The sequence below is a fragment of the Odocoileus virginianus genome, chromosome 30, assembly GCF_023699985.2.
Source record: "Odocoileus virginianus isolate 20LAN1187 ecotype Illinois chromosome 30, Ovbor_1.2, whole genome shotgun sequence".
NCBI classification, from domain to species: Eukaryota; Metazoa; Chordata; class Mammalia; order Artiodactyla; family Cervidae; genus Odocoileus; species Odocoileus virginianus.
In genome coordinates this window covers 35,071,482-35,091,060 of record NC_069703.1, presented here as the reverse complement: position 1 = coordinate 35,091,060, position 19,579 = coordinate 35,071,482, and the positions used below count along the sequence as shown (strand labels likewise).

At 43.7% G+C, this 19,579-nt stretch overlaps 1 protein-coding gene and 1 non-coding gene across 6 annotated transcripts in view; one reads left to right on the top strand and one right to left on the bottom strand.

Annotated features, from left to right (window-relative positions):
* CNR2 (cannabinoid receptor 2) overlaps positions 1-19,579 on the top strand; it is a 33,633-nt gene extending 14,054 nt beyond the window's left edge. Inside the window, exons 1-3 of one of the 5 annotated variants that reach the window (XM_070458912.1) lie at positions 131-2,053; positions 2,218-2,427; positions 17,276-19,579. In XM_070458912.1, the coding sequence (XP_070315013.1) occupies positions 17,321-18,406 (1,086 nt within the window). In that variant the 5' untranslated portion in view covers positions 131-2,053; positions 2,218-2,427; positions 17,276-17,320 and the 3' untranslated portion in view covers positions 18,407-19,579. The other 4 variants (XM_070458913.1, XM_070458914.1, XM_070458915.1 and 1 more) reach the window with 4 other exon arrangements.
* TRNAW-CCA (transfer RNA tryptophan (anticodon CCA)) lies at positions 12,668-12,743 on the bottom strand. Its single transcript has one exon. It is a non-coding gene; the product is annotated as a tRNA-Trp (tRNA).

Genomic DNA, 19,579 nt, shown 5'->3' with positions numbered 1-19,579 from the left:
CTAAGGATGAATGAAAAACTTTCTTTTCTCTTTTAAATTTTTTTTACTTATTTATTTTTGGCTGCACTTCGTCGCCGCTCCTGGGCTTTCTCTAGTTGCAGCAGGCAGGGGCTACTCTTTGTCGCAGGGCTCGGGGTTCTCATTGTGGTGACGGGCTTAGCTGCCCCACAACATGTGGGATCTTCCTGGACTGGGGATTGAACCCGTGTCCCCTGCATTGGCAGGCAGATTCTCAACCACTGGACCATCAGGGAAGTCCTGAAGAAGTTTCTAGATGCCTATGTTCTCAGACAAAAGTCGAACAAGCCCAGACTCCTGTAAGAATTCTATAAACTATTATTTCCTGCCTTTAATTACACACATACTGTAAGCCACCATACATCTTGTAAATTTCTATTACTTGATTGCACAGTGATGTGATATGGGCAGTGTTTCTCCTGGTTTACAGAGGCTCAGGAAGGTGAAGTAACTTGCCCAACATCACACAGCCCACAGGTACAGAGCTGGAATTGAATCCAGGGCTGGCTGAATCCAGAGAGGTCTGGTTGCCATGCCTGTGTGATACTGGGATCCAACATGGTGAGTTTCCCAGAGGAGACCTAAGACCTAACCCAGCAATCTACTTGCTTTGAAGATGAGAAAAGACCCAGAGAGGAGAAAGGACCTGCCCAAAGTCACTTGGTAGCAGAACACGGACTGGAACCCAGGCCTCCTCATTCCCAGTCAGAGATAAAAAATGATGGTTCCTGGACTTCCCCAGTGGGCCAGTGGTTAAGACTCTGCCTTCCAACACAGGGAGTGTGGGTTCGATCCTTGGTCGAGGAACTAAGGTCCTACATGTGGTGGAGTGTGGACTGACATTTAAAGAAAAAAAAAAGAGTGCTGCCAGCCTACAATCTCAGCTTCTCACTGCAGGAGTAGCAGCCACCATCAACAGGCCAGGCCCGGCTCCCTCACCCGTGATCCCCGGTGCCTTTGGGCTTTCTGCACAGTATAGAGAGGAGCCAGCTGTGACTGTGATGTTCTTTCACTTCACACTTTCAATTTGGGTCAGAAAAACCCCCGGGCGCATCTTTTCTGAGCAGCTTCCTGGCTCTCAAGGCTTTCTTCCCAGACACTCGGCAGGAGTCAGAACTCCAGGTCCTGCACACCCAGTGCAGAGTGGGCATGCTCTCTGGGGAAAGAGAGTCATGTAGTTTGGGGGCTTTGGCATTTTTCTATGGTGGGAAAAGCACTTGGTTGGTTATTTCTCTTTCTTTCTTTCCCTTTATTATTTTTAACTGAAGGATGATTACAATATTGTGTGGGTTTCTGCCATACATCAGGTGGTTTCTCTTTTCATATTACATATGTTCAAGGTCAGGTCACAAAATGGTTTTGAAAAGCAAAACCTAATATTTGGAACTCCACTGACACAGCTGATTTTAAAAAAAGGAAGAAAAAGAACCCTTTCCTCCTCTAACAAACACACAGACGTGAAGCCTCCGCTACTTTGAAAGGACTGGTGCCCCATCATAACCTCCCCATGGACGTGGTTAAAAAGCCATGGGTGGGGTGGGGGTGGCGGGAGCAGCGGGGATCGTCAGCCAGTTAGGTTTTCCCAAGGAGAATGGGACAGGTCTTGTCATTGTCATTTCACAAATGAGAAGAGGGGCTCAGGAAGTTGAAGGGACTTGCCCAAAGTCACATGACCCGCCATGGCAGAGGTGGAACTGGAACAGTGGTGTCGTGCAGGAAAGCACTGAGCATCTCTGTCTGGGGCTTTCAGACCAGTCTTCGCCCTGGAGGAAGGCTGGTTTAGAAGACAGAAGCTCCGACTCCAAAAGAGACTTCTCTCTGCTCAGACGGGAGGCAGACAGGGAACTGGGTTTCCTGTGGCTCTATGCACACTGTTGTCGGATGTTTTCTTGTTGGGTCCTCCATCTGCTGCATTTCGGCCCTTACTTAATTTGGACCATAACCACAGGGTGGTGGCCACGCCAAGCCTGAGTGAGGCACGGATACTGGCCACCACCACCCGAGCATCCCCCTTCTAGGCTGGACTCTGCGTGGGGTAAGCCATTCTTTAATGGGGGCGAGGGGGATGCTTCCTACGGGAAATAGGAGTTGGAGGGAAACGGGACTGGAGCTGCAGGGGCGCGGGGAGGAAGCACCCAGCAGTGGCAGAATGGGGGTGTGGGAGCTGATAAAGGCTTACATGTCTCTTCCCTCATTCAGGCCAGGGCTGAGAACTCGGCTGGCACCATTTCCCGTCTCACTCAAGGGTGACCTTCGCAACGTTCAGCGAAGGGCGTCAGTCTCGGGGAAGGAATCCTCTCCAGCTTTTCCAGGCAGGCTCCCTTCTACGCGCACAGCGCGAGGGATTTGATTGCGGTTTGGGGGACGCGGACGTGCACTCGAGTTCCCATTCTGGTGCTGATTTGTCAGGTGACCTTAGAAAATTGTATCCCCACCCTAGACTGTTTCCTTGATGGTAAAATGATAGAGGTGTATTGAATGAGAGATTTTCTATCTGTTCCTTGGAGCCTGAGGGCTCCACAGAGGAATCTGGGCTGCCTGGAAGAGAGGACATAGGTAACATGAAGTCAGCTTTTACCTGACTTATGAAAAGGGTTCCTTTGAGGGTAAAGAGCATTCTGCTCTCTAAAAAATTAAAAAACAAACAAACAAACCCAAACACTGGGTTATAAGAGCTGCCACTCATTAAGCTCTTACAATGCACCAGGCACATCATTCTTAACAACTTCACCAAGCAGGTTGACTTATCCCATTTGAACATAATAATAATAATAATAATAATAATAAGCACTTCCATATGTTTTATTAATTTACTTAGATCCTCACAAAAACCCATTTTACAGATGAGAAATGGGAAAACAGAGGCATTAGGATCTTGAATAGGGTCACCGGGCTAGGATTAGAACCTCCGCAATGTGCTCCCCTTTCCCTTCACACTCTTACTTGGGATCTACTGCGTTGGAGACAGCCCCTTTCCATCCAAATGGGTTGCATTCATTAAGAAGTTTTTGAGCATCGTCCACGTAGCAGGCATTGTGTAAGGCGCTGAAGACCCAGAAATAACGCTCAGTCTCTAACCTCGACAAACTGTCCTCCTTCAAGTACTTTAACATCTCTGAGCCTCGATTAGCTATGCAATAACAATAACCACAATTCTCCTATCAGAGGTTGTATGGATTACATTAGATGGTGGTGGAGAAAAAGTATTTTGTATAAGTTAAATTGCATAGCATGTTGGTTGGTGCAGTTATTAATCTGGCTGGAGAAAAGACTAATCAGAGCAGATTATAATATACACAGAGTAAGTCTGGGAGAGTGGTGTGTGACTATAATTCGAGGAAGACATCACAAGATAAAAGATGAGTCCAGAAGGAAGATGAACCGGGAAAGGAACCCCTGGGGCACAGGAGGGTAGAAAGCAGGACTAGGACTTCCCTGGAGGGTCAGTGATTAAGACTCCAAAGCACGGGGTGTGGGTTTGGAGCAGAACTATTTGAGGAATGGTTAGGCAAACAGTTGAGTCCAACTGGGGTTGCCAATGGTTCAATTGGAGTTGAACCCCAGTTCCGTTCAGTCGCTCAGTCGTGTCGGATTCTTTGTGATCCCATGGACTGCAGCATGCCAGGCTTCCCTGTCCATCAGCATCTCCTGGAGTCTGTTCAAACTCATGTTCATTGAGTCGGTGAACCCCAATTCTCACACTTAAATAACGAGGTCATCCTGAGCAGGTTACAAATTAGGAACAGCTCAATAAAGTATAGAGATGTCTTCTATACTTCTTCTAAGTATTTAAAAAAAATATTTACTAGCCTGCAGTGGGTCTTAGTTTCAGCACACAGGATCTTTCATTGCACCGCAGGTTTAGTTGCCTCTCGGCAGGAATCGAACCTGCGTCCCCTGCATTGCAAGGCAGATTCTTAAGCACTGGGCCACAAGCAAAGTCCCCTATTTTATGTATTAATTCACTAAATCTTTACAATGAGGTTACCAACATTATTTGCATTTTATAAATAAGGAAATTGAGTCCAGGTTGCCCAAAGAGTTTATCATTCCTAAGTCTTCTTCCTCTACAAAGTGAGCATAAGCATACCTACCCTGGAGGTTATTGTGAGGGAAGATATGAAAATGCGGCTAAGGTCTCCCCACTCAGACACACCAGGAAACCACTGCTCAGAGAGCCACAGACATCTCTCGTCTCACCTCCCACCCCCTGAGAACCTCTAACAGGACCAGAAATAGGGTCTCACTGGGGGAACAAAATTTAAATGGGTGCCAAAAAATTATAATAAATTCTGTTTTGAGTGTTAAGTAAAATATTCAAACTTTATAAAATACTATTGTGTTTTAATGTAGCTACTTTTCCTCTTTTCAAGAATAACTACATTTTAGTGTTTTACTATTTAATGTTTCGAGACCGAAAAACAGCCAGTAAAGAATACACAAGACTTCTACAGAGAGGAACACGCTTTTCGCTTTGCCTCAGGGAAGGTGTGGATTTCTAGTCTAGTCCGGAAAAAATCCTGCCCTCCCTCCTACTTCTCTCGTTCCTCTGCCATTATCTTCCAGTTCCCTTTGTCTGCTTTACAAAACTTCTACATTCTCCTAAGGGATTGGACTTCTGGTGCCAGTTGTGTTGGTAAGATTCACCCCTGTTGATGTGTTTAGTTCTAGTTCATTTTTTACTGCTTTATGTAGTTCTTTGTAGGCATGTACTATAATTTATCTATGTATTTTCCAGTTGATGGACTTTTGTGGTTGGTGGTGATTTTTTTGCTATTTCAAAAATGCTGAAGTTGACATTCTTGAACATTTTCAGGCGCGGAATTGGTGCAATCCGGGGCAATGACTCTCTTTAGCTTCATTAGATTTTGGGAAACTGCTCACCACAGTGTTTGCGCCAACTCCCCCCCATCACAGCGCTGATCATTTGCCCTCCACACCTCTCCAATACTCAATGTTGTCAGGTTCATTTTTTGGCTGATCTGATGGTAGTGAAACTTGCCTTTCTGTGGATGCTATTGAGGTTAAACATCTGTTCAAAGGATTATTGACCATTTTGTTTCATGCCTGACATTTTTCTTATTCGGAGGCTCTCTTCTTTATCTTGAGGAATCTTACCTGAGGTCTGTCTGTTTTATGATCTTGTCAAAGAACTAGTTTCGGTCTTTGTCAGAGCTTCTTATTTTCAGTTGCTTTACTGTGTCATCAGTTTCTGCTCTTATTATTTCTGCCTTCCACCTTCTCTGTATTTTTGCTGTTGCTTTTAGTCTAATTTCATGAGTTGGATGTTTAGCTTGTCGACTAAAAAAAGATGTACAACTTGAGAGTTGCGAGTTCAGTTTTATTTGCGGGGAAATGAGGATTGCGGCCCAGGAGGCAGCGTCTCAGATAGCTCTGAGAATCTGCTCCAAAGCCACAGTCGGGAAAAGTCAGTATATAAGGTTTTGGTGAAGGGGCAGTTGAATACCATGAAGTACTCATTCTACAAAAGGCTTTTTGTTAATCATGAGGATCTGATGTCACTGTGAGGGAATTTAGTGCTTCTCTAGATATGAGGAGATGCAAGGATGGAGATCATAAAACTCATTCCTGAAAACATCCAACTATCTAAAGACCTGTCCCACCAGATTCCCAGGAGCACAGAGCGCCTCATTCCACCCTGAGCTCCCTCAGCTGAAGTCAACAGCTGCAGTGTGAAGTTCAGTCTCCGTAGAGGAGGACAGCAAATTTCTTTGCTGTTCACTCGTTGGCGGTGCCTTTGGTAAGTGCCAGTTTGTAGCTGACCCCTTGTGGTCATAAATCCGACCAGGCTTTGGGGGCCATTTCATGACCATTTTGTCCTGCGCTGCTGGTATCGACTAAAAAAAGATGTACAGCTTGAGAATTGTGAGTTAAGTTTTGCTTGGGGAAAATGAGGACCACAGTCCAGGAGGCAACATCTCAGATAGCTCTGAGAGACTCCTCCAAAGCGGCAGTGGGGAAAAGTCGATATATAAGGTTTTGGTGAAAGGGGAGTTCAGTACCATGGAGTACTCATTTTACAAAAGGGTTTTGGTTATTTTACAAAAGGGTGTTAGTCATGAGGATCTGATGTCACCGTGAAGGGATTTAGTGCTTCTCTAGATATGAGGAGATACAAGGATTGATGAAATTGTTAAAATTGTAAAAATTGATAAAATCTGTTCCTGAAAACATCCAACTATCTAAAGACCTGTCCCACCAGATTCCCTGGAGCACAGAGTGGCTCACTCCGCCCTGAGCTCCCTCAGTGGGTGTTGAAGGTCACCAGCTAGAGCAGCAGGGGTTCAGTCTCCACGGAGGCAGGTGGCAAATGCCTTTGTTCTTCATTCATTGGCAGTGATCTTGGTAGGTGACCATCTGTAGTGGACCTGGCCCCCTTGTGGTCATAAATCTGACCACACTTTGGGGGGCATTTCATGACCATTTTGTCCCGTGTTGCTCGGAAGGCTCGTTCCCAGTTCTGAAGAAGGTGTTTGTCGCTAAGACATTCAATGTGCTGTTACTGGACTAGGTCTTAATAGGCAAATATCTCTGGACACCTGTCTTCTAGTTATGGTCCAGGAAAGTATTTCCTCTCATTGCATCTTTTCATACCTAGAGTTACACTATTACAATCATTGATCATATATCGAGCTACACATTTGATCAACTGCTTCAAGTCTAGTCGTCATTTAGGTTGGAGGCTCAGTCATACACTTATTATACAAGAAATAATAATCTTGTGAAACAAGCAAAATACAAATGGTATAGTTAATAACATTAGTGGAATTAAAAGTAAATATTTTAGCCATGAGTCTCCCACACCAAACCAGTTTCTTTTTTTTTTAAGATCGTCAAGACTAGGGAATGGGTCTCTTAAAGCAGAAATCTGATTTTTCATTTGGGTCATCAAATGTGTTACATTAAAGGATTTACCAGGTATGAAAATATAGCATTCACTTTGAATGACAGTGTAGACATCTCCCTGAGATGCTGTAAGGCCTTGACATTGTGTAGCACTTCCTTTCTCATCATAGAGATCTCAGAATTCAATAGGCAAATAGCCCAATTACTATCATTTAAAGTTTATGAAAGTTGTTAAGGCTTAGATATGATCAATTACATCCTCCAACCCCGTTGAAGGCACACACACACACACATACAAAAGCTGACAAATGTTCATACTAGTAGAATACAGATCTTTGACCCACTGGGATCATACCAATGATAGATTGGTTGGGGTTACCTCTAATTTGTTAACAAGTATGACCTTAAATTCATAGGAATTCCAGGCTACACCTTCGTATCCATCCCTGTAGATGTCAAGGCCATAAATTAGTGTCACAAATCCACTGAGTTCCATACTAATCACTCTCTTTAACAGTAGTAACAGGCATAGTTCATAAAGCACCCAGCCTTGTCTCATAATTACCAGGTTGATCATTTTTAGTATGATTTAACCATTCTCAACATAGAGGAGCCTTTAAACTTAAATGACCATAACCTGGTGTTAACCATGTACATCCTCCCCATAATTGTGGGAGTTTTCCTTTTAATAGATGAGAAGTTAATTTTTAATTGAGACTTAGCTCATCACTTGATTGAGTTTAAATGACCCTAAGAGAAAACTTAAATCTATGGCCAGCATCAGAGCAGGTATTATTAATTGGCCAGGTGAGAGGATCCCATCTAGTAATATCATGAATAGATAGAACAGGACTGAACACTTATCTAAAATAAATTTCCTAGGGGGTATCCAATCAGAGCCCTAGAGAACAGAAATCCACCAAGGTAAACCAGAAGTACTAGGCACAGGTAATTGGCCACAAACCAACAATTGGATTGAGTTTTAAACTAGCATAGAATCGTGTCCATGATAGAAAACATTTGATTGATAGGTATAAGTCCAAGGAATCAAGAAAACATTATAAATGGTCACACTGTCAGCATCTTGGGCAAGCTGTCTGCTTCTGATGTCGTCTTCTTCTCGTCCTGGTGTAGTGTAGTTTCCTCTGTTTGAGCATCGTTTTAAGGTGAGTTTGAGGTCAGCAGGCCTCTACTATGGACCAGTCCAGCTTAAGGGTCTTTGGAAGTGGGAGTTAATCTGAGTCAATTTCCCTAGGCATGAGCTAGTTAAGAGTACCTCATAGAAAGGTCCTTCCAACCAGGTTAGAGAGAGTACCTTAAATTATGTCTTCTTCCAGTCTTGTTTGCAGGTCATGTGTGAGGCATCTGATCTTCATCCAAAGACAGATTACTTACTGAGATAAGCTTCAGAAACAGCCCTAGAGTGTCCTTCAATAATTCAATTAAATTTTACATTACTATACCCTAACAGCAAAGAACTATCCAGGAAATGAGTCTTAGTAGATACAGACCTCCATTAACAAACGGGGATTTAACATTCATTGAAACATCTCCTTCTCCCTAAAGAAAGAAAGTGAAGTCACTCAGTCGTGTCCGACTCTGTGATCCCAAGGACTGTAGCCAGGCTCCTCTGTCCATGAAATTTTTCAGGCAAGAGTACTGGAGTGGGTTGCCATTTCCTTCTCCAGGGGATCTTCCCAATCCAGGGATTGAACCTGGGTCTCCCACATTGCAGGCAGACACTTTACCATCTGAGCCACCATGGAAGCCCCTTCTCCCTAAAATCACCATCATTTTTACCAAATATAACCTAATTAAGACCTGTTTGTAACACAGGTCTGGTCTCAATAAACTTGGCATGATTTATATAACCAAAATTAATCATAGACTTTTTTGCTTTGCTGAGACTTTCATAGTCTCAGACTGAACTTTTAAAATAAAATCTTTCAGGACTAGGAAAGTCATGCCAAAGTCTTATCACAGATTTTGCCTAACAGATCTAAGTAAATTCCTTGAGATTTCTGTACCTGTTATTGAGATAACCTTCCTAACTTATCTGATAAAGTTACTGGAAACTAAGAGCTTCCAATCTCTGGAGGGTTCAGACAGAGAGAAAAGATAAATGTTTCAATTTGTTTATAAAATATAATTTTACCAAATTACTGCCATAATTAGTTTGAGGGAAATTTTTTTTTTTTACACCTGGAAAACACAGATTCAAATCAGTAATTTTTCAGATAGAAACCATAAAAGTTATAAGCATATTTACCAGTTCATTCAGTCCTTTTGTGAAGTCAGCAGGTTTTCTATTAGAATCCTTACTCAGTTCAGAAACTGGTATTTATTCAAAAGTCCTTTTTATAAATCTTCTTGAAGAAGCAAAACTTGGTTAATGCTATGACAATATAGAGATAGTAGCTAGAATTATGCCTGATAACATTTTACCCAAACATATCAGAATTTTAGGAACTCCATACAGTTTCTAGGATATCTATATTAGTAATATTTACCACACAATATAACCTGAGACTTATTACTCACTTGAAAACATTCCCCCATGTAATTCTGTATACAAAATGAGCCAAATTAGTGTAATATCTCTCTTTGGGATGTTTCAGGGGCCCTCTGAAGAATCCAGAAGTTAGCTAGAAATCTTTTTCATTAGAATGATTTAGGAAGTTTTGTCAACAAAAAGGTTTAGAACTCAGTCAGATAGAATTTTCATTGTGAAACAATAGCTTGTCATTTAGTCAAAGTAACGATAAAAGATTTTAGAACAGATCATTTAAGAGAGAAAGAAAAACTTAGTCCTGATTATGTACAAAACTCTTTCTTCATGGCTCACTTTTCACAAACCTTATCACTTCCTGTATCCATTACTGTGTTCTTCCATCCTAAAAAGCCACCTGTAAGTCAGACTTACTTCCTTTTCCCTTCACAAAATGCAATTCCATTCCTCATACCTTCTTTACTGAAAATGCACTTCCTACTTCCCTTAAGCAACCAAGAACTGATTTTTATATTAGCATTTTATAGATTGGTGAGCATAAATACCAGTGATAATTTCTAAAACCTTTGCTTTCTTAGAGAGAACATTTTAGGATGGCCCCAAACATCATTCATTTTTAATCCCAGAACTCTTTAGTTTCCCTGTAAGAGGAAATTAGTGTTCAGTTGTAAATGTTTCAAAATCTTATTTTATTTGGAAATGACTTAGCTATTCAGTACACTTCCAACACTTAATTTAGCACAACCCTTAGAAGTTCAAGTTACCCCAATCTGGAGAGACTTTTAGACAGACATTCCTAAAGAATAATTATTCTTAACATCTTTTTAGAAGTTTCTTCACTCAAGGTAATTTCCTTGCTGACAAACTTGTAACGGATATAGTAATATTTAACTTATATTAAACCTACGTACAATGAAAATATTCTGCTTAATTCCCAAACTCAGTTATGAATATTAGTTTTAAAAAAAATGGTTGGAATAAGATTTTAAAAGGCTTTGTTCCCATTTTTTTTCCCCTTTTGGTTTCAGAAATTAGAGATGGTCTAGAGTGATCCAGAGAGCCCTGGTCTAAAGGTATAGGAGGAGTTATTTCCTTAGGGCAAGAATTCTTAAAAAGATAACTTTTTTCCTCAAGTTTCTCCGGAGTCTAAAGAATATTGTAACCACATTGTCAAAAATAGTATTTTTCTGTGATCATAGTTTTATAGCCAGAATTTAGACCAGATAGTGCTCAAATTGGCCCTTATAACAAGTGCAGATTGGTCTCAGCAGGGATTGTCCCTCTAGGGAAGTGGGGGTCTTAGTTTGATCAGCCCCAGGCTGTTGATTACAGGAGGAAGTCCTGGACATAAGGGAACCTTAGTTCATTTTCCTATCCTATTGTCAGTAAAGATCTAATATTTTTAGGACATTTTTCTTGTTATAGCTATAGATTGACTAGTCAAAAAAATTTTCTCTTTCCAAGGGGTTCCCAGGGGGAGTGTGGAACCTTAGAGTGAGCAATTCCCGTATTAGCTCGAGCAGTATGTACCACATGTCTGCGTACTCAAACCAAACCAAACCAGAACTTCACCAGCCAGGAGTCACACTCTGAAACAAAAGGCAAAGAGATGCCCAGAAATCAAGAGCCAAATGGCATAAATGCCAAACGTGACTTCCCAGTTACACTAGACCTGCGACCTGGCAGAGTCAGTGCTAGCAGCCTTTTTCAGTTCTGATAGTTTCAAGCAATTTCTTGTTGGTTTCCTGTGAAGAAGTTACTCTATCATTTCCTCTTTTAGACGCTCCTAGATACCAGTCGAAGTAAGCATGGCCGGCTTTTTCTAATTGTGCATGCAAAAATATCAATTTTGAAATATTAAAAGAACCCCAATTTGGCCATTTTAGGTTGAGATCTCTTTTAGTATAATTTTTTTAATTAACTAGGAACTTGCAAGTATGAGCTCCATAGGTATTGTACATGAATCTGGCTGGAGTGTTAGTCAGAGGCTGGTTTTCTAACACCCCCTCTGTTTCTGTTTTTGAGAGATTCAGTTTCCCATTTTAAGCTGAATTTGTCAGGGATAAAAATCACTAGCGAACTTGGATAGTGGGCCCATGTGCTGCTTGTAAGCTTAACTCCTCCAGGAGTCACCCCAGAGTCGTTTCAGCTCCTCTTACGTGTCTCAGATTCTGCCTCCAGCAATCTGAGACCACCGTGGCTGCTCAGGTCACTGAATGGCCAGTTCTTATGTGTGACCCCCCAGATGAGCAAGTATTTTAATTAACGAGTGGATTTCCCTATGGGACCACTGCACAGTATGAAGACTAGGCCTCCACCACTCCCGTAAATTTCTCAGTCACCTGAGAAAACTGAAACTGGCCGGGAGGAGTCTTGTCCCTTTTCTTCGGAGAAAAGCTCTCATATGGTCTCCTCACTTTTATCCTGACAAATTCTATAGTGGCAGTGAACTGAGGAAAAGTGTCAGATCAGCCTCTTACTTAACCACTTAGCTAAGACCATTCAGTCCCCTACAATGGGGCAACCTCAGCGTCTTTCAGCTGAGTCCTAGGTGTTCCTGGGTTTTTTCCCCAGTTGAGCCCCCCTACGCAGTACCTTTCCACTGGGTGGGTAATTCCCCCGGCATGTTTCAGCCAGCCCCCAACCCGGTATCTTTTGCCTGGGTGGGGATTTCTCGGTATCTTTCAACCAAGCCCCACTCGTGTCTAGAACATGAGTGGATATGCCCCGGATGTTCCACCTGGGACCCCTGCCAGTATCTTTCCTACTGGAAGGGGGCAGGTAACCTCCTCCACCGCCAAATAAAACTCAGAATCTCAACCAATACAGGAGATTTGAGAACTAGTAGAGACTTACCCAAATTCGTCTGCACTCCCTGAGGAGGCGGATGGACGCAACGGGCCACTGCTGGTACCAAAGCTCTGGTTCCTGGTGGAGTCCAGTCGAAGGAAGGAAGTCCACTCTGGGTCGCTTCGTGGTCGCCATAACTGTTGACTCAAAAAGACATACAACTTGAGAGTTGCGAGTTAAGTTTTATTTGGGACAAAATGAGGACTGCAGGGAGGCAGCATCTCAGATAGCTCTGAGAGACTTCTCCAAAGCGGCAGTGGGGGAAAGTCAATACATAAGGTTTTGGAGAAAGTGAAAGTGAAGTCGCTCAGTCGTGTCCGACTCTTTGCGACCCCATGGACTCTAGCCTACCAGGCTCCTCGGTCCATGGGATTCTCCAGGCAAGAATACTGGAGTGGGTTGCCATTTCCTTCTCCAGGGGAATCTTCCGGCCTCGGGGATCGAACCCAGGTCTCCTGCATTGGAGGCAGACGCTTTAACCTCTGAGCCACCAGGGAAGCCCAAACTAACAGCTGAGACATTGCTAGATGCAAAGCCAAGTTAGGTTCTAGAGAAGGAGGAGTTCAATACCATGAAGCACTCATTTTGCAAAAGGATTTTTGTTAGCTATGAGGATCTATCTGATGTCACCATGAAGGGATTTAGTGCTTCTCTAGATATGAGGAGATGCAAGGATTGAGATCATAAAATCCATTCCTAAAAACATCCAACTATCTAAAGACCTGTCCCACCAGATTGCCTGGAGCACAGAGCGCCTCACTCCGCCCTGAGCTCCCTCAGGGGTGGTTGGAGGTCACCAGCTAGAGCAGCAGGGGTTCAGTCGTAGAGGCAGATGGCAAATGCCCTTGTTGTTCATTCTTTGGCAGTGATCTTGCCAAGTGCCCATTTTTAGTTGCCATGATGATGCCTGATTTTTTTTAAAGTTTATTGGACCATTTAAAAAGTCTTTATTGAATTTGTTACAATGTTGCTTCTATTGTTTATGTCTGACCTTTTGGCCCATGAAGCCTGTGGGATCTTAGCTTCCCAACAAGGGACTGAACCTGCCCCCCTTCATTGGAAGGTGAAGTCTTAACCACTGAACCACCAGTGAAGTCCTGATGCCTGATTTTTAAAAGTCTAAATTAGATCATTTCCATTTGCTGTTGTTCAGTCACTCAGTCGTGTCCGCCTCTTTGCGACCCCAAGGACTGCAGCATGCCAGGCTCCTCTGTCCTTTGCCATCCCCCGAAGCTTGCTCAAATTCATGTCCATTGAGTCAGTGATGCCATCTGACCACCTTGTCCTCTGTAGTCCCCTTCTCCTCCTGCCTTCAATCTTTCCCATCATCAGTGTCTTTTCCAGTGAGTTGGCTCTTCGCATCAGGTGGCCAAAGTATTGGAGTTTCAGCTTCAGCTCCAGTCCTTATAATGAATATTCAGAATTGATTTCCTTTAGGAAGGAAATTGACTGGTTGGATCTCCTTGCAGTTCAACAGACTCTCAAGAGTCTTCTCCAGCACCACAGTTCAATACCGTTACTCACTTCCTAAATAAAGTTTCAACTCTATTCCTCTCTCTCGGCTTATGTTACTGTCATTCACAATTTTACTTACACTCTGTTTTTATACCCCCCAAATCGGTCTCAGTCACTATTATTATTATATTATTATTGCTTTATACAGACATTTGTTTTTATTTACTCATACATTTATCCACTTATTTGTTCACAATTCCTTCTTGCCTTTCTGTCCTTCCCTCTATGGAGAATTTCCTTCTTCTTATGGCATATCCTTTAGACTTCCTTCAGTGAAGGTCTGTTAGTGAATAACTCTGTTTGTATTATTTTGAGTGACAGCTAGCTTTTTGCCATCTACCTTCTGGCTATCATTATTGCTCCTGGCCAATCTGCTTTTAAATTTCATTGTGATTCCTTTGCAGGTATTGTGTTTTTTTATCCCTGATTGTTTTTAATTTTTTTTCTCTTTGTCTTTGGTATTCTGAAGTTTTATTATAAAAGACTATTGACTTTTATTCATTTAATTCCTGGAGAAGGGCATGGCAACCCAGTCCAGAATTCTTGCCTGGAGAATTCCATGGACAGAGGAACCTGGCAGGCTACATACAGTCCATGGGGTCACAAAGAATCAGGATAGGACTGAGCAACTGGCACTTTTTTTTTCTTTTTTCATTGCATAGCATAGGGAGGTATATTCAATATTCTATAATAACCTATAATGGAAAAGAATTTGGAAAAAAATTATACACACACACACACACACACACACACATACACTTCATCACTTTGTTGTACACCTGGAACTAACACAACATTGTAAATCAACTACAGTAAAAAAAACCTGCTCGAAGTTCACTGTCCAGGAGAATTTTGGGCAATTCTCCACTAGCATCTCTTTGACTATGACCTTTCCAATGTCCTCCACCAATTTCTATTCTTCTATTCTGAAACTCCAATTAGATATATTTTAAACTTTCCTTTCGCTCCTTCCTGTCTCCTAACCATTCTTCCATATTTCCCATCTGTCTCCTTGTGCAGCCTTTTGAGAAATGTCCTCAGATCCACTTTCTAGACCAGAGCTTTTTGGCTGGCTCATCTCTTCTGCTCTTTCACCTCCTCTTAAGGCTTTCCGTTTTCAGTGACTTCATTTTTCACTTCCAGAAATTCTACTTGATTCTTCTTCAAATCTGCCTAGCCTTTCATTAAGTAATCATGGTTTTGATTCCTTATTGTTTAATCATATTAAACATATTCAGATTTCCCTGGAAGTCTAGTGGTTAAGATTCCATGCTTCCGGTGCAGGAGGTATGGGTTCGATCCCTGGTCCAAGAACTAAGATCTTGTGCTGCAAGAAAGAGAAAAAGCTTATATATATATTCTATAACATAAACCAAAGAGTTATATGAAGTTCTTGGAAGTCTAATTCTATCGTGTGACATTTCTGCTAACTCTTCTTCATATTTATTTGTGCATTTTGTAATTCTGCATCATGAGCTCAAATTCCTTGGGCCTTTATATGAGGAAATCTTGTGTGACCTGGATAAGAGAGTATATCCCTCTAGAGAAATTCAAAGTTTGCCTTCTAATAATGTCCCTACAATATTCGGGTGTCCTGTTTGTTTTTCTCAATACTTAGGACATACTTATACTAAAGATGATTCATTATCTGACATTCAGATTTATCTGGACTCCTATATTTTATCTGGCATTTCTACTGGTGTGAAACCCAAGTCTTGTCTAGCCATCCCTAAAATGTTGTTAAACCCTCAGCATCTTACTTATCAAAACTGGCAAACAAAACAAAATAAAACACAAATGCAAAAAACCCTCCACTTTATCACTCTGGATTCCATTCTTTTTCTTGGTTTTGATTTCCTTTTAATTTTTTAAAATATAACTTTATTTATTTTTGGTTCTTCTGGGTCTTCTTTGCTCTGCAGGCTTTTCTCTAGTTGTGGAGAGCGGGGCTACTCGCTCGTTTCAGTGCATGGGCTTTTCATTGCGGCGGCTTCTCTTGCTGGGAGCATGGGCTCTAGGGCCTGCAGGCCTCAGCAGCTATAGCTCACAGGCTCTAGATAGAGCACAGGCTCTAGTTGTGGACCATAGACTTAGCTACTCCCCAGCATACCTCTATCTTCCCAGATCAGGGATTGAATCCGTGTCTCCGGCATTGGCAGGCGGGTTCTTTACCACTGAGCCACCAGGGAAGCCCTCCTTTCAGTTTCTGACCCTTAGAAGAGTTCCATACTTTCAAAATGAAGTCTTTAGCGTAGTTTTTTGCGTAAAGCCAAAAAGCTTGCAGGTCAATTTTATTTCTTATTTTACTTTATTGAGGTATAATTCTCATGTGACATAATACTATTTCCAGGTGTACAACATAATGATTTGATATTTGTACGTATTAGGAAATGATCACCATAATAAATCATTAACATCCATTATTACACAGTTGCAATTTTTTTCTTATGATGAGCAATTTCAAGATCTATTCTCTTAGCAACTTTCAAATACAGTATTAGTAACTATCCCCAAGACCTTTTTATAATTGAAAGCTTGTACCTTTGACTACCTTCAGGCATTTCATCCACACCACTCTCCCACCAATCCCTGCCTCTGGCAACCACCAAGCTAGTCTCTGTATCTTTGAATTAGTTTGGGGTTTTTTTTTAGTTCCACATATACATGAGATCATATGGTTTGCAGGCCACCTTGGCTTCTTGATGTACTTTCCTGCTGGCTCAGACAGTAAAGCGTCTGCCTGCAATGCGGGAGACCTGGGTTTGATCCCTGGGTGGGGAAGAGCCCCTGGAGAAGGCAATGGCAACCTTGCCTGGAATACCCTGGCCTGGAAAATCTCATGGACAGGAGTCTGGTAGGTTACAGTCCATGGGGTCGCAAAGAGTCATACATGACTGAGTGACTTCACTTTTTCAACTTCTTGAATTCCCACATCCCTCTCCTAAGGCAACCAGTACATCCTAGTACGTCTCACTAGGATGGAGAAAGGGTAAAATAGAGAGAAAGTGACAAAGTGAAAGTGTGGGCCACAAAGTCGTGTCCGACTCTTTGCATCCCCGTGGACTGTAGCCTGCCAGGCGCCTCCGTCCATGGGATTCTCCAGGCAAGAATACTGGAGTGGGTTGCCTTGCTCTTCTCCAGGGATCTTCCCCACCCAGGGATGGAACCTAGGTGTCCCACATCATGGGCAGATTCTTTTTTTTTTTTAGTTCTACCACTTTATTGCTACCAACCCATCTCCCTCCACCCTCGTGCACACATGCTCAGTCATGTAACCCCATGGACTGCAGCCCGCCAGACTCCTCTGTCCATGAACTTTTCCAGGCAAGAATACTGGAGTGGGTTGCCACTTCCTTCTCCAGCGGGCAGATTCTTTACGGTCTGAGACACTAGGGATGCTGCAGAGAGCAGCAAATATGATCGAGACACACGGGTGAAGAGTTTGGCTAGAGTCAGTGATCGTGGGAGGTCATTGCACTGATTAAAAAAGGCTCATGTCTTCTTCTTGTGCTACAGCAAAGACTTCTTGGCAAGCCCAGCAGAAGCCCAGGGACCCGCCCCATGGATGTATGCCTGCAGATAAGGGCACCCAATGGCTCCATCGATGGCTTGAATTTCAACCCCATGAAGGAGTACATGATCCTGAGCGGTCCCCAAAAGATCGCTATCGCAGTGCTGTGCACCCTCCTGGGCCTGCTGAGTGCCCTGGAGAACCTGGTTGTTCTCTACCTCATCGCGTCCTCACACCGGCTCCGCAAGAAGCCCTCCTACCTGTTCATTGGCAGCTTGGCTGGGGCCGATTTTCTGGCCAGTGTGGTCTTTGCCTCCAGCTTTATACATTTCCATGTCTTCGATGGCGTGGATTCCAAAGCTGTCTTCCTGCTGAAGATCGGCAGCGTGACTCTGACCTTCACGGCCTCCCTAGGCAGCCTGCTGCTGACTGCCATCGACCGCTACCTCTGTCTGAGCTACCCGCCTACCTACAAAGCTCTACTCACCCGTAGGAGGGCACTGGTGACCCTGGGCATCATGTGGGTGCTCGCCGCACTGGTGTCCTACCTGCCCCTCATGGGATGGACCTGCTGTCCCAGGCCCTGCTCTGAGCTTTTCCCCCTGATCCCCAATGACTATCTGCTGAGCTGGCTCCTGTTCATTGCCGTCCTCTTCTCGGGCATCATCTACACCTACACGCATGTCCTGTGGAAGGCCCATCAGCACGTAGCCAGCTTGGCTGAGCACCGGGACAGACACCTGTCTGGAACGGCCCGGATGAGGTTGGATGTGCGGTTGGCCAAGACCCTGGGGATGCTCCTGGCTGTGCTGTTCATATTCTGGTTCCCGGTACTGGCCCTCATGGTCTACAGCCTGGCTGCCAGGCTAAGCGAACAGGTCAAGAAGGTGTTTGCCTTCTGCTCCTTGCTCTGCCTTGTCAACTCCATGGTCAACCCCATTATCTATGCCCTGCGGAGTGGGGAGATCCGGTCCTCTGCCCACCACCGTCTGGCCCACTGGAAGAAGTGCGTGAGGGGCCTCGGGCCAGAAGGAAAAGGAGAGATCCCCAGGTCCTCAGTCACTGAGACAGAGGCTGATGTGAAAACCACCCCGGGGCTAGATTCCAGAGAGCTGTCCTGGCCTGATGAGCTCTGATCACTGATGTGATCACTTTCACAGTGTGAAATAAGCCAAGTCAGAAGTCATTTCACTCCCCGGAGGAGGAAGAGTGGCCTTGATCCTCTCATCTGACTTGAACCAGCCCTAGAGGCCTGGACACTGAAGTGTTGGTACTGACCTCTGGAAGGCAGCCTGGTCATGCCTGTCTGCATGACCTGATCACAGTCTGTTGGGCAGTCAGGCCCTGTGAGGGATGCAAGGTGGGCAGGGGGCAGGAGACAGGAGGCCTGGGACAAGCTCAGGGCAGGTCAGAACCACCTTCCCAATAAGACAGCTTCATGCCTGAATTCTCCAGAGACCCCAGGAGCCAGGTGGAGCTTTTATGCTCAGCAATGAGGGGCCTGGAGGAGATCTAGGAAGAATGGATCATTCTCCTGGGATCTCAGGGTATCAGATGGGATAGCTGGCCAGCCCTTCTTCCTGCTTAATTGTTAGGGGCCTCCTTGGTTTTAGAGCTATACCTGAAGGTCACCCTTCCCACAGAGGGCCAAGAATTAAAATGTGATGAGGATCAAGGATGTCTATTCACCTCTTGCAGAGGTAACTGACAAGCCTCCAGTTCAGAGCATCTTCTTATTGGGGCAGTGGCCCTCTCTGATACCCTAATAATCCCCACTCACAATCACAGTGTCTCCTAGGGACCTGGGGAATACAGAGGAGGCTGGGATTGCTTGAGATGCAGAATCTTCAGAGAATTCTGTTGGTCTTGCTAAGTCCTTTTTGGTGGTACCACTGGAAGCAGGCAGTGTGCCAATCTAATCCAACTCCAAGAAAAAGGAAGATATTCACAAAGATTTTATAACTCCCCAAATTGTTCCCAGCCATCCCTCAACTCAGCCCCTTTGTCTCCTCTACCACCCGAACCCTGGAATAAATGATAAACAGAGCAAGCGGGAGGAGGGGGAAACTCCCTTACTATGTGCCAGGCATAGGGCTGATGTCCTACAGTCCATTAGCTCCAGCAAGGATTCAGCCCCATGCTTTTGAAGATCCCAGGATACCCATGTTTTACATTATTAGGGAGGCTGGATTCCTACCAAAGGGGCTTAAAGCAGTAGGCGGGAAAAATTGTTGATGGTAAGGAGGATGCATAAGAATTCTGATGCAATTATTTGGGGCTACAGATGGAATAAAAGGAAATGTAATGAT